The 15,828-nt window shown below is 36.7% G+C and overlaps 1 protein-coding gene across 1 annotated transcript in view; it reads left to right on the top strand.

Moving 5' to 3' along the window:
- The window catches only part of SYNE1 (spectrin repeat containing nuclear envelope protein 1), a 423,836-nt gene that overhangs the window by 71,783 nt on the left and 336,225 nt on the right, over positions 1–15,828 (top strand). The window contains exon 3 of the mRNA XM_090279990.1: positions 11,375–11,436. Coding sequence (XP_090136116.1) covers positions 11,375–11,436 — 62 coding nt within the window. The remainder of the gene's footprint in view (positions 1–11,374; positions 11,437–15,828) is intronic.

The raw sequence follows: 15,828 nt of genomic DNA, 5'->3' as shown, positions 1-15,828 counted from the left end.
GAAAGTCAGCAAGGCATTACCTTAAATCTTTCTGAGTCCCTATCAATGGGGCTTAAAGTTGAATCCTTGATTTTATTGTTACCTTGACTCTAGTTTTTACTTCACAGATCTTTTTCCAGGAGAGGCTGTGAATGATGAACCATCCTATTTTCCAATCCACCACATCATAGGCCTCTTACCTTTCCTCTTAATTCTGCTCACAAATGAAAAAGTTTCTTCTTTGGTTTCTCTCTCGCTCTTTCAGTACCTTACAAGAAGCTGCTTGACACTTTCAGCTTTCTGCTGGGAAATCTCTCCAGCCAGATTCACAAGTTCATGCAGTAGCAGATGATAGGCTATGTAATACATGAAATACGCATGGGTCTTTCTTCACCCTTTTATAGCCATCCGCTCATGGTTCTTTCAGCCTCCACTAACAGGGCTTGGTGCCCTCCAGCATCCTTCTTCACCGGGTCCCAAAGCCAACACTTAGTGTTTGCTAAACCACCACCAGAACTTAGTAGCTTAAAGCAATAACAGGCTATGATCCCTCATGTTTCTCTGGGTTGATACCCTGGGCTCCCTTATGTGGCTGCATGCAGCAGGATCATCTGCATGGCCTTCCCCTGGGTGGGGGGCGACAGGGGCCGGTTCTCCTCCAGCTTCATTGTGTGGTGGTCTCAGGGCAAAGCTAAGAGAACCAAAATGGAACCTCAAGGCCTCTTCACGCCCAGCCTCAGAAGTTCACATATAATCAATACCTTTAGCCACATTATTTGTCAAAGCAGGTTTCAAGGCCAGCCCAGGCTCACGGGATGGAGAAATTGACTGCATTCTAGTGGGAGAAGCAGCAAAGTGGCATGGCGACGGGTGTGCTGATGGGGACAGGAAGGATACGGGGGCATAGTCTACCATCGACCACAGCTGGGTCCTGTAAACTTGATTTCACTTCTGTGTTTAATTTAAAAAGCTAAACACTGGGTAATTATAAATTGTTTTGTTATTTCATTATGTTGATCTAATTATTTCATTATGTTGAAATATTCAATATATCTTTGACCCTACTCCTGTATAACAAAATTAGTGGTGGAGTTTAGTAATTCTGGATCTATAATTGGAATCTTATAATTCTGATCCCAAAATAAATCACTTGACTTAGGTCATCTAAGTGTGGCTGTTACTTAATTAACAATAATAACATTGTCACCTATTGTTTTTGTTGTGATTTTTTTCCTTTGTAGCTACATCATTTTGTTGTGTCAAAAATTTCAATCTCTATATTTCTATTTTTAAATCCCTTCCAACTTTTCTATTGAGAGGATGCCGTCTGCATAAAAAATGACAAAGATACTTATTTTATTAGGTACAATTAGGAACAATATGGTTTTAAATGTGTGATGTGTTTCACCCTTGCATTTTCAGGTAATTGAACTCCATAAGACTTTTCTTTAAGCCAGCACTGTCATGAAAGTACCTAGTGTTTAATAATAGTCTGTAAAAAGCCAAAAAAAGTTCATCATAACCTATTGCAAACTGCATGTACGAATAAAAAGTGAATGTACCAATACATGATACCCTAATATTTTTGTCAGACATGGCATCTCAGACTTAACAACTCTATCTATTTATTTAAACAGTTCTTTTTCTGGTTTTTCTATATTCAAGCTGACATTGAGTTCAGTGTTTTGTTCTTCATGATTGTTTATGATTCTGATAAAAATATACCATCTGTATGTGCATACCCATATGTAAAATATTATATCCCTCAGAAATAAATTCTTATAGAGGAATTTGTTAAATATATTAAAATATGTTAATTTCAATGGCATTTTAAAAAATACCATCTGTTAAAAGGGTATTTATTGGCAGATATTTAAAATTTTTTCAAATTTAGTAATGATATTTAGAAGTTAGTGATCATAGAATTCTTTTTAACAGTTTTACATAATATATTATATATGGCAATTTATTATATATGGTCAACTGAAAATGCCAAAACATATTTCTAGGCAGCAAGTTTTTTATGATTGATTGCAAAGACTCCAAACAACCCAAGCCACCTTTTACCATCACTCTGTGCTTCCAGGCGCATGAGTGAGTCACTCAGGGCAAACCACAGCTGTGTGAAATGAGCAAGTCTCTGTCAATTACGACTCATCAGGAGGAAAACTTGACTATAATTAGGTATGACAGTTTCTTGATGGTCGAATTTAATCACACTCTTTAAGTTGGGCTTCATTTCTGTATGTGTCATGATCTTTTCCTGAAATGTCAAAACACTGAGGAAATATATAAACATGGCAAAGAAATAGAGAAATTGAATCTCAGAGTCAGCTCCCTTCATCTTCCACTCATTTCTAGAAAGGGATATTGCCTTGGAATTTGGGGATTCTCTCTTACAACAACAGTAATCCAGGACCATGTGCCTGCAATAGCCTTCCAGACCCTGCAGCCTCCAGCTTCCGAGGTCTGTAGGACACACTACTTTTGAAGCAGACCCAGTGACGAAAGCCTCAAGGGCACTAGAGAACTTCCATAACTAGCGCCACCCCGTCCCCCAACACATATGTATGGACTGACCTTTAGGGAAAAAAATCAAGGTTCAAGTTATAGGAGAGGGAGGAAGTGAGAGCTGCATCTGTCCAGTAGAGTCACCTGGATCAACGCCTGTCCTTAAATCAGAGCCTCTTAAGGTTCCCATCTGAGAATGCCCGCTTCATGATCTGGCTTCTCAAACGCCACCTCTTCTCTGTGCTGAAGTGGTCATCTCTTCCAGACATGTCATGAAGCATTCTGCAATGGGCTTGAATTCTCATAGTCTTCTCTCTCGAAACTGCTAGTTCATTCCTTAGTTGCTCCAGATAGAAACAGAGAAAGCACCCGTGGCTCCTGTCCCCCTACTTCCTTTTGATTTTACTTCAGGTATGTGCCCCTGCAGCTGTCTTATGCATCTGATCCCTGTTGGTATTGTCCTGGGACAGAATGCATCACCTTTAACATGTGTTCAGTAATAATGCTCCCAAATATTCTCCCAGCTCCCAGCCTCTTCTCCCTTCAATTGAACCTCCACATCATCATTGGAATATATATATATTTATGTGGCTCAGGTCTCATAGGATCGTATCTTTGTTCTCTCCAAAACCATAGTTGGCTTCTCCACTGACTAAGAGATAGAGACCCAACCCTTTGGAATGTTACTCAAACTTTTTCATAATCTGGTTCTTGCCTATTTTGGGGGCTCACTTTCACTCCCTTCTTAAACCTTCTTCACTTATACTCTAGCCAAAGCATGCCATACTTTGCAAAAAAACTGACTTTTTCCTGTGAAGTTCTCTGCCAGCAAATTTCCACTTATCTGCTGATGTTCAACGTCACGGTACCTCCTTTTGTAGCTTCTCTGGGCCTTCTGGCCAATTTCACTAATTTATAGAAGTACTTGTTCCTGTATTTATTTTTCCTCAGCACTTTCTATGTTTCTTTATTACAATAGCTGACATATTGCTTTGCTATGGTTTATATCAATATACCTGTTTCTTCCCTTGTGTTACAATTTCCTTAGGGCATGAACTGTTTCTTAGTTTCTAGCACTTCTTTAGCAGATTCTTCCATTCATTTCTCTATTAAGTATCTACTCTGCAGTGGTGAATAAGAGAGCCTTCTGATCTAGAAATGAATAGGCATCCAGAAGATGATGGTCTCTTGACTAAGCCGATATTGGTGAAGATGACATATTCAGGAAATAAAATCGACAGCAATTTCTTATTGACTAGAGTGGGGGATGAGGAAGAAGAAAAGGTCAAGGGTGACCTTCAAGTGACTGGCTTAAGAGCTCAGTGAATCTTAGGTTCCACTAACAAAATTAGAGAATAAAAGCTGAGAACAGGATCAACTTCTTGTTCTCTGTGATTATTAGAACTAGGAAACTGAGTTTACTTGTGGGATATAATCAAACTTTACTAAGTTTAGAGGTAAGGTACATGTTCAGAAAAATATCTAGATGAATTGCAGTTTTTACAATTTAGGTAGAATTATTAATCATGCATAGAATACTTGGTAAAACTATACATCATGTTGTTGTTCTGAAAAGCTGAAATTAGGAAAATTCTTAAGATTAACTATTAAATACATTTAAATAGTGTTTTTTTAAATACAACTGCACAAGCAAAAATTTATAAACCTGTATCATGATCATTAGGTCAGTTCCTCACCAACAGCATGATAAAGTAGAGTTATTACTCATAATAGATTTTTAGCCACTGTTGTAGTCATTTATGGCATGGTTCATCTTATTTCCACAATTTAAGCATTTTATGCCATTGGTATCAGATTTAATTACCAAATTCTGGACTGAATTATTCAGCTTTTTATAACCAAACTGAGAATTTACTGACCAACATGATAAGTTTTAAGAATTTTTCTTTTGTAAAAAGAGTAGAATTAGAAAATATTTCCTTAGAATTCAGCTGGCTGTGTCTGATGATATAAAAAGTACATTGTTAGGACCCAGTAAAATCTCATTTTGCAGCCATAATATAAAAGGAAACATGAAGAGAGTTTGACATTTAGATATATACAAAAATACTACCAAAATCATAATTTAAACTTTCTAAAAGAAGACCTTTTAGCTGAAGTCTAAATATAAACTCAGAGATTTACCAACAGATGGAACTAGTACAATGGCAGACTCATTTTATTAAAGCTGGTAGTAGTAAAAGCATAACAATTTAAAATCAGGAAATAATGTATTATCAGTAGTTCCATACTTAAATTTATGAATCTACACACTACTATTATGCTAATTTATTTTAATATTTTAAAACCATTAACACCTTGTAATAGTTATAAAATAGTATATAATTTCAAATTGAGTTTAAATTTTTACAAATTCTGTGACTGTATCTGTTGGCTCTTTTAGGCTTGCAATTTGGGTTTTATGTATTACAGATAAAGTTCTGAATGCCATCAAATCTAGTTTGATTAGTCATGATCATTCTGTTGTGATATGACTTTATTTATAGAACCTAAAGGTTTTAAGTTCAAAGTCAAATTGATTTAACTACTAATTTATTATTTGACATGATTAGTATTTTATATAACCAATATCATGATTTTATGCTATCTTTGGACAGCAAGATAATGGTAAAGGAAGAAGACATGTGGAGTCTAACACTTGGCTCTGGCACTGGGAGACTTTGGCAAAAATGCTTAACTTCTATGTGCCTTTGTTTTCTCATTTGTAAAAAGGGCATTGTTATACTTCCTACTTGTATATTTTTATAGGAATTAAATGAGTTAATACATACATAGTACAAATGGTATATTAATAACTAATTAATTAAAATGATAATATAATGTAATCTATACATAGAGCTATAGAGATGTCAGTGCCTGGCACATAGGAGCGTTGCCTCTTTTGTACTGCTTTGTTTTTGGTATGTACTTGAAAGTTAAAATAAAAGTACATGCTTAAAATACTGGCACTCCTTACATTTTACGTATATGTATATATAATTTCTCCAAATTAAAGTGTTTTATTATTGATTTTCTTCACTCAACAATATTTGATTGTCATTTTTGTAGACGATGAGAACAAAGTTACGGGCCTCATGGGGTCGATGTTCTAGTAGGCAGGCAGATGTTCTGAGCTGATGCCCAGGAGCGCTCAGCTCCAGAAATGGAGATTTCAGCATCATTTCTCAGACTGTGTGGGATCGAAATTATATTTTGTTTATCTGTGTTCCTCACAACACCTAGTCTAGTGTTTTACAAACCCTTGATACTCAGTCGATGTCAGTGGAGTGAATAGAATCCAACCTTTCTTTGAATGATGTCAAATTGCCTCTCTCTGTCATTTCTATACTTCTAATTAAAGCCTTGGTGGACATTCCTGTTTTTCTTTCAATGTTAGTTTTTTTTCTTTTTGCATAAAACATCACCACAAACTTTACTATTTATTTTTATTGAATTTATTGGGGTCAAATTGGTTAATAAAATTATATAGGCTTCAAGTGTACAATTCTGTAGTACATCATCTGTATATTGTATGTGTGTTCACCACCCAGTCTACTCTCCATCTGTCACCATTATTCTGTCCTAAGCCCTCCTCTACCTACCCCCACCCCTTTTTTCTCTGGTAATCACTATACTGTTGTCTGTGTCTATGAGGTTTGTTGTTTCTTTGTTTGTTTGCTTAATCCTTTCACCTATTGTACCCAGTCCTCCCTCCCCCATCCCTTCTGACAGCTGTCAGTCTGTTCTCTCTATCTATGTATCTGTTTCTTTTTTTTCTTAGTTTATTTTGTTCATTAGATTCCACATATGAGTAAAATCATATGGAACTTGTCTTTATCTGACTGGCTCATTTCATGTAACATAATTCCTTCTAGGACCATTCAGGTTATTGCAAAAGGTAAAATTTCCTTCCTTTTTCACAGCTGCATGGTTTTCCATTCTGTAACTGTACCATGACTTTTCTATCCACTCATCTACTGATGAACTTTTGGGCTGCTTCCAAATCTTGGCTATTGTAAACTATTCTAAATAACACTGCAATAAACATAGGGGTGCATATATTCTTTTGAATCAATGTTTCAGGTTTCTATGGATATATTCCCAGAAGTGGAATCCCTGGTTCATAAGCAGTTCATTTTTCAATTTTTTAAGGAAACTCCATAATATTTCCACAGTAGCTGCAGCAATCTGCATTCCAACCAACAGTGCACAAGGGTTCTCTTTTCTCCACATCCTCACCAACACTTGTGATTTGTAGATTAATTAATGATAACCATTCTGACAGGTGTGAGGTGATATCTTATTGTAGTTTTAATTTGCATTTCTCTGATGATTAGTGGTGTTGAGCATCTTTTTATATGTTTATTGGCCATCTGTATGTCCTCTTTGGAGAAATGTCTATTAGGCCCTTTGCCTATCTTTCAATTGGATTGTTTGTCTTTTGGGTGTTGAGTTTTGTAAGTTCTTTATAAACTTAGATATTATCCCCTTATCATATATATAATTGACGAATATGTTCTCCCATTCAGTGAGATACCTTTTCATTCTGTTGATTATTTCCTTTTCTGTGCAAAGACTTTTGAGTTTGATATAGTCCCATTTGTTTATTTTTTCTTTTGTTTCCTTTGCCCAAGGAGATATGTCAGAAAATTTCTGGATGTCTGTTCTGTTTCATTGGTCTGTGTGTCTGTTTTTATACCAGTACCTTGCTGTTTTGATTACTATGGCCTTGTAGTATAGTTTGATATCAAGTAGCATGATACCTCCAATATTGTTCTTCCTTCTCAAGATTTCTGAGAATATTTAGAGTTTTTTGTGATTCCATATACATTTTTGGAAATTTTTTTCTAGTTCTGCGAAATATGCCATTGGTATTTTGATAAGAATTAAGTCTATATATTGCTTTGGGTAGTATGGACATTTTAATGATGTTAATTCTTTCTATCCATTAACATACTATATGCTTCCACTAATTTGTATCTTTCTCACTTTTTTCTTCAGTGTCTTATAATTTTCCCAGTAAAGGTCTTTTACTGTTTTGGTTAAGTTTATTCCTAAATACATTGTTTTTTTTGTTGTTGTTGAAAATGGAAATGGGATTGTTTTTCTTAGTTCACTTTTCTGATGGTTCATTGTTGATGTATAAAAATTTCACTTATTTCTAAATATTAATTTTGTATCTTGCTACTTTACTGAATTCATTTATCAGTTTTAGTAATTTTTTTGTGGAGTCTTTAGAGTTCTCTTTATACAGTATTATGTCATCAGCAAATAATGACACTTTTTTTTTTCCAACTTAGAAGCCTTTTATTTCTTTTTCTTATCTGATTGCTGTGGCCAGAACTTTTAGTACTATGTTGAATAAGAGTGGTGAAACCAGACATACTTTTCTTGCTCTTAATCATAAAGAAATTCATATAGGTTTTGCCCGTTGAGTATGATGTTGGCTGTGGTTTTGTCACATATGACCTTTATTACATTGAGGTGTGTTCCCTCTATTCCCACTTTGCTGAGAGTTTTTAAATCATGAATAGGTGCTAGAACTTATCAAATGCCTTTTCTGCATCTATTGATATAATCATGTGATTTTATTCTTCATTTTATATATGTGATATATCATGTGTATTGATTTGTACATACTGTATCAACCTTGTATCCCCAGAGTAAATCCCACTTGCTCATGGTGTATGATCTTTTTGATGCATTGCTGTATTCAGTTTGCTAACATATTTTTGAGGATTTTTGCATCTATGTTCATCAGGTATATTGGCCTATAACTTTCTTTCCTTGTAATGTCTTTATCTGGTTTTGGAATTAGGGGAATGCTGGCCTCATAAAATGAGCTTGGAAGTTTTTCCTCTTCTTGAATTTTTTTTTTTGGAATAGTTTGAGAAAGATAGGTGTTAGTTTTTCTTAGAATGTTTGGTAAAATTCACCCATGAAGCCATCCAGGATGTTTATTTGCTGAGAGTTTTTTGATTATTGCTTTGTTTTAATTAGTTGTAATTGGTCTATTCCAATTTTCTGATTTTCCTGATTCAGTTTTGGAAGATTATATGTTTCTAAGAACCTATCCATTTCATCCAGCTTGTCCAGTTTGTTGACATATAATTGTTCATAATATTTTCTTACAATCCTTTGTATTTCTGTGATGGCAGTTGTTACTTCTTCTTCATTTCTGATTTTATTCATTTAAGTCCTCTTTCTTTTTTTCTTTATGAGTCTAGTTAAAGTTTGTCACTCTTGTTTATCTTTTCAAAGAACCAGCTCTTGGTTTCATTGAACTGTTGCACTGTTTTTTTTCTTTTAGTCTTTATGTAATTTATTTCCACTCTAATCTGTATTATTTCCTTCCTTCTACTTACTTTGGGCTTTGTTTATTGTTCTTTTTCTACTACTTTTGGGTGTAAAATTAAATTTTTTATTTGATATTTTTCTTGCTTATTGAGGTAGGCCTGTATTGCTATGAATTTCTCTCTTAGGATGGCCTTCACTGAGTTCCATAAATTTTGTGCTGTTGTGTGTTCATTTTCATTTATCTCAAGGCAGTTTGATTTATTCCTTAATTTCACGGTTTACCCATTCATAGTTTAGTAATACGTTATTTAGCCTTCATATCTTTGTGTGTTTTCAGTTTTCTTCTTGAAATTGATTTCTAGTTTCACACCATTGTGATCAGAGAATATGTTTGATATTATTTCAATTTTCTTGAATTCATTAAGACTTGTTTTATGTCCTAAAATGTGGTCTATCCTAGAGAATGTTTCATGTGCACTTGAAAAGAATGTATATTCTGCTGCTTTGGGGTGAAATGGTCTGTAAATATCAATTAAATACATCTTGTTTAGTGCAACATTTGAAACAGCTCTTTCCTTGTTTGTTTTTTTGTTCAGAAAATCTATCCATTAATGTCAATGGGGTATTAAAATCCCCTCCTATGACTCTTCTACTGTAAATTACCCCCTTTATGTCCATCAGGATTTCCTTTATATAATTAGGTGCTCTTATTTTGGATGCATAAATGTTTACTAAGGTTATATCCTTTTGTTGGATTGTTCCCATTATCATTATGTGGTGTCCTTCTTTGCCTGTTACTCTAGCTTTGGTTTTAAAGTCTATTTTTATCAGAAATAAGTATCACCACACCAGCTTTTTTCTCCCTTTCTATTTTCATGGAATATCTTTTTCCATTCCTTTACTTTTAGTCTGTGTGTATCTTAGGTTCTGAGGTGGGTCTTGTTTTCTTATCCATTCAGCTACCCTGTGTCTTGATTGGAACATTTAAGTCATTTACATTTAAAGTAATTGTTGATAGGTACTTGTTTATTGCCATTTTATTTTTTATACCTATGTTCCCCTCTCCCTCCTTCTCTCTCTCTCTCTTTTTTCTTCTTCTTAAAAAAGACCCTTTAACATTTCTTATAATACTGGTTTGATGGTAATAAACTCCTTTAGTGATGGTTTGTTTGTTTTTTTGATGTTGTTGCTTGTTTGTTTCTTTTGTTTTGTATGGGAAGCTCTTTATTTCACCTTTAATTTTAAGTGGTAGCTTTTCTGAGTAGAACCGTCTTGCTTGTAGGTTCTTTCTTTTCATCACTTTGAATATTTCATGCCATTTTTTTCTGGCCTGAAGTATTTCTGTTGAGAAATCAGTGCCGACTCCTTTATGGGAGCTCCCTTGTGGGTAACTGTGTTTCACTTGCTGCTCTTAAGATTCTCTTTTTATCTTTCACCTTTTCCATTTTAATAATGATGTGTTAAAAGAAAAGCTTTAGCACTTTTTTGTTTGTTATATTTCTATCAGAGGACTTGATTCTCCAAGGGAAAGTCTTAAGTAAGATCCAATATGCAGAATATGTCATAATTAATTAGGAAGACCAGGAACACAGTACCTTGTTTGTGTCTTTTCTGAGCCACAGTATCCTCTTGTTTTCCCACAAACTTAACAATTTAAAATAGCGTTCATTTACTACCTCTAAACTTTGGTGGGTCGGGAGCCCACGCACAGCTTACGTGCTTCTTCTGCTCAGGGTCTCAAATAGCTGCATTCCAGGTGTCAACTGGGCTGCATTCTTATCTGGAGACTGAACTAGGGAGGAACCCCCTTTCAAACTCTTTGAGATTGTTGACAGAATCCATTTCCTTGCTGCACTAAGACTCAGAGCCGCAGCTTCTCACTGGCTCTTGGCGTGAGGCTATCCTCATCCTCCCTCCTAAAGGCAGCCTACACTGTCCTGCCACGTGGCCCTCCCCGCGGCATCCCACCACCTTTGCCATATTCTGTTGATCAGAAGCAAGTCACAGGCTCTGCCTGCAGTCTGCCTCCGTGAAGGTGGAGTCTTTGTAGGTCGCCCCAGAGGGTAGTGCTCACCACTCTCCCCATCCAGGTAAAGCCCCTGCAATGCCTCTGTGTGCAGCTCTGTCCTATTGCACTGCTGTGTAACCCTATACTATGCGTAAGTCCTCACTTGTCCGTTTCCACTTCTAGGGATTTCATGGCAGAGACATTGTCTTGTTCATCTTTTTGTGACCCTTTGCATGTAGCATAAAACTTGGTGCTCAGTTAGTCTCGGTGAACTTTTTACAGACAGCTTTGTTGAGGTATAATCATTCAGTGAACTTTCAATAAGCGAGTGAAGGTAAACATAGAGCTAACATATTGTAAATTTTAAAGCACTTGCTAATAATTCTTAAAGAAATAGTCTAATTGATTAATACACTTGAAATTGCACCAACTCTTAAGCAATAATTGGTAAAAGTGAATTAGGAGATAAAATAATATTACATTTACTTCTGGAGTTGTGTTAACTTAAGAATATGAATTTTTTTTCACGCTATAACTTCATGACATACTGTGTTATCTAATAATTTTTTTTTCTTATAGATGAGCAAGAGATCGTACAGAAACGCACTTTCACAAAATGGATCAACTCTCATCTGGCCAAGGTAAAAGAAACTACCCAGAGTTCTGTGCTTACCTAGTATGTGCCCATAAATCACTAAATGCACATTATAAAGGAATGCTGCTTTTGCTGTGGTCGCAATTACTCATCAGTGATATTGTCAATCCTATCAGTTTAACTGTCACCTAGGTACAGCATTGGCTCATATTGCCTCTGGGGAGAAATGAATAGATAGCTAGAGTCCTGAGCAGTTAACTTCATGTCAGTTCCAGGAATCTTGATGAAATATTCATCCAGTCATTTCTTCTGTACTAATATGTGTGCCATATGAAAAGGAGAATTGGTACCAGGTTTTCATACTTGTCCTTGTTTAGATTTGGTACAGAAAGAAGCAAGGAATCATCTGTCCTGAGCAAAGAAATTTATCTGAAGGGCTTATAAAAATGTCTTGTCTCCCTTCATGGGTGGTTTGATAGAAAAGTACCCGTGGTGGCAGGACACTAAAAAGACTAATCATTCTGAGATTATTGACATGGACATTAGGTTGTATCAGTGACTATATTGGTATGTTGTAATGACTTTGAACATAATTACTAATATAAAACAAATTCCAATATAGCTACGATAAAATGAATCTCTTATATTGCTGATGAAAGGCTATGCAAGCCAAAAAAACACTGCATTTGTAAGACTAAATACTGACCAGGGGGCAGTGATCTGCCTTCAGTTAGAGGATCGTTTTGCTGAGAGCTCTGCCAGCAATGGGCAAGGCAGAACCCTGTGAGCAGCTCTGATAAGGGAGTTCCCTGAAGTCACTTCTCCAGTTCAGAAGCAAACAAAAAAAGACAATGTTTTCCAGTCCCAGTGTACAAATTAACTGCTTAGTGTGTGTCCATAAGAGGCTTTGGAGACAGAAAAATGTCAATAAGACGTGTTCCCAGGCTTTGAAAAGCTCACAATCCAGCAAAGATTGAAGACGAGAGCAATGTGTCTATATACAGGATGAGTTGGGATCATCTCTTCTATAATCTCCTTTCAAAGTCACTTCAGGAGAAGGGAACTCTCTGGACGAGGAGCTGCGCCCAGGCTCTGGCCTGTGAAAAGGCAGTAAATGCCTCTCATTTTCCCAGGCCTTGGCCAGTGGCAGTCGGTGATCACTGACAGGATAGAATTGTCATTCATTGGAAAGGTTATTGCTTTTCTAAAATGAAAGTAGAGTTAGAAGATTACATATTGTTAAAAGATCCTATGCTAATTGTAAATAATGTGAACAGCAAACCTCTTACAAGTAAAAAGGTAAAAATCACCTTAAAGCTCACAATTCTGCCACTTTTCTACACACGGACACAGAATATCACAAATCTGGTTTTACAAGACACTAATCTGTAGATGTCTGTTTCGCATAGCACATCTTTCCATGTCAGTAGTTACAGAGCTACAAAGTCATTTTAATGGATGAATAATTTTTGTTATAAATATAATAAAGTTATTTATAAATTATAGTCATAAATTACTCAGTAGCCTGCAGATGGTCCTTTATGTGGCTTCCAATTGTTCGGTATTGTGTAAAATACTGCATTGAAAATCCTTGAGTCTACATCTTTTATACTTGTGTGATTTTGGAGGAGGGATACATTTCTAGAAGTGGGTGGCTAGTCAATAGATGTACATGTTTATAATTTTAATACATACGAAGGGCTTATTATATGAATACCTATTCCTTACACTAAAACCCATTTTAAAGTTAACAGTTATTTCTAATCTAATTGGTGAAAATAATTTATAATTAATTTTTTATTTAAAAAATAGTTTGAATACCTTAGTGAACATTTTTAAAGTAAAATGCTTCGGATATACTTATCTAGGTACTGCGTACTTAAGAAGGAGGGACATACAGCATATCATGGGCTTTTATGGGGCAATTATCTTCCAAGAGTTTATTTTCAAATCTGTTTTGTAACATGCTTTGTTATTGTTTCACATAACTTCCTACAGTTATGTGACAACTGGCTGTTGGAATAGGCTTTGCAAATGTGTATGTTTTTTCTGGTCTCTTCCCACCCTGTTTTGTGACCTCGCCCTTGCTGCTTCCCATCTAAATATCCAGCCTTACCTTTCCTGCGTAGTTCAAGCCTGTCTCATTCATGACGTCATTTCTGACCACATGTGAAACTGAAACACTGTGCCTGGCCTCTAGCCAATGCTCCAGGAATGTTAGCAGTTCCCCTGCACCCCTCCTTCAGGGCCTTGCCCACTTTCCCTGGTTTTCCTGCCTCTGGTGCAGAAGAATCTGACATCACGGCACTTGTCCAGACCCTGCAGCGTAGGTGAGGTTCGGCTTGTCTTCAATTACTTTGGACTCTTTCCTATCTCAGCTTCCTAACAACACTGTAACGTCTTTAAGGCACGTGCTAATTCTTGGAATTTCTTTATAAATCCTAACAGCTCTAAACACAGTGTACCACAGAGAGGTATTGGATTAAAATAACAGCAAAGAGTCTATGTGATTTCTTATTTTGTTATAATAGTAAAGACATCACTGTGGAAGAAAGTCATGAGGAATTTCTGGCCCTGTGACAAGTGCTTAACACTGGCTACTTCATAGCCTTCATCTTCATGAGTTTCCACTGAGACTTTAATCCAGACAGGAATCTAAAGTTCTCATGATTTCCCTACTTTGCCCATTTGTGCATCTCTAGTGTTATTTCGAAAGACCCCAAAATCATTACCTCCACAACTGCTCCATTATAACCTTAACGTGATAGAGTTGTTTTGTTCTTTTTTAAATTTTCTCCAATGTACTTGTGATTTCTTCTTTCTCTGGATCATCTCAAAAACTGAAAACAGAAGCAGAACAATGATACCTATACTTGTTATCCCGAACTTATTTATACTAACATTGTAGTATCCTGCCAAACAGCCAACACCCACAAATTCATTGGAGAATTTCTGTTCTTTTCTGAATCACTTATATTTTAAAAACACTTGGAGAATCAAAGCTGACCCCATGCCCCTTTTTTGGCCCTTGGGAGTTTTAAGATAGCTGTGGAGCAGATGTTTATGTCGTTATCTGTCTCAGCAGCTGGTCACGGGGTCCCCTACTCCTTCCTCTCGCTCCTCCCAGGCCTGGGTACCTTCATCTGCCCAGCTCTCCCATGTAGGTACCATCTCTACCTAACTCTCCATTCCTCTCTCCTCCTCTATTGCAAGGCTTCCCAGCCTTTCTGTCTCTGTGTTAGTCACCCATCCTTATTTTAACCTCATTTTCATCTGTGTCTATCTGCACCCTGTCCCTGTAAAAGCACATGGGCATTGTAGGCTATGTAGTCTCAGCGAGGTCACATTTACACATGCACCCAAGTTCAAATGGAAGCACACACTGCTCTTCCCGCTGCCGTGCGCTCACGCACTTCTGCGAATGATAATATTTCACTTGCTGCAGAAGAAAGGTCAATTTCATATCTTTGGGTCAGCTTCTCATTCAAGACATTGTGTCACTTTTTCTGCTGTCTCTGTGAGGAGGCTTGCTCCCAAAGCAATTCTGTGATGCTAGAACATGCTCAGTTCCATCAGTCTAGCACCCTGTGGGGATGACAACAAGCACACACATGTACACATGTGTACACACATGTGCATGCACACACCCTCAGCTAGGCTGCATAGAAGCGTAAGTCATACTCAGAGTCTCACTAAGTCTTTAATGAAAACAGCTCCTTAAACGTTTGGTCCTTGGCTTCAATCACCTATCAGCAACACACTGGTATCTCCCCTCACTACAGGTTTTCACTCACAGAGCAGACCAAAGCCATACTTAGAATAAGAATATTTCTCACAAAGATAATCTGCAAAGAAACAACTTAACCTGTTTCAAGGTCTTTCCTTATCCTCCAGAGGTTCTCATTTTTTAAAAGATTTTTCTTTATTTAATTTTAGTGAGAGGGGAAGAGAGGGAGAAAGAGAGGGAGAGAAACATTGATGTGTTAGAGAAACACCCATTGGTTGCCTCTCACATGCCACCAGCCAGGGACCTGGCCCACGACCCAGGTGTGTGCTGGGAGCGAGGATTGAATGGGCAACCCTTTGATCTGTGGGACAATGCCCAATCCACTGAGCCACACTAATCAGGGCCTCTAGAGATTCTTAAAGTCAACTTTTCCTCTTTTTTTTTTCTTATTAAATAACCAAAGCCAATGACTTATCCTATAAATAGGAACCACCCTGCCCTAAGGATGGAGCGGTAATTGTTGTCTGCTTAAAAGGATCTGCTGTCCTGTAATGTGTTTGGTGTGTTGTTTGTTTACTTTGTCCAGTGAATACTGAACCAGTATTAGTAAGCTTGGGCTGTTGGAACAAAATATCATTGGTTGGAGCACTTAAACAACTTTTATTTCTCACAGTTTGGGAGGCTGCAAGTCAAAAATCAAGGTGCCGGCTG

The sequence above is a fragment of the Furipterus horrens genome, unplaced genomic scaffold, assembly GCF_987537825.1.
Source record: "Furipterus horrens unplaced genomic scaffold, mFurHor1.1.pri manual_scaffold_6, whole genome shotgun sequence".
In the NCBI taxonomy this organism is placed as follows: Eukaryota; Metazoa; Chordata; class Mammalia; order Chiroptera; family Furipteridae; genus Furipterus; species Furipterus horrens.
The sequence above is the reverse complement of the archived record's forward strand: the minus strand, read 5'-3'. Positions and strand labels throughout refer to the sequence as shown.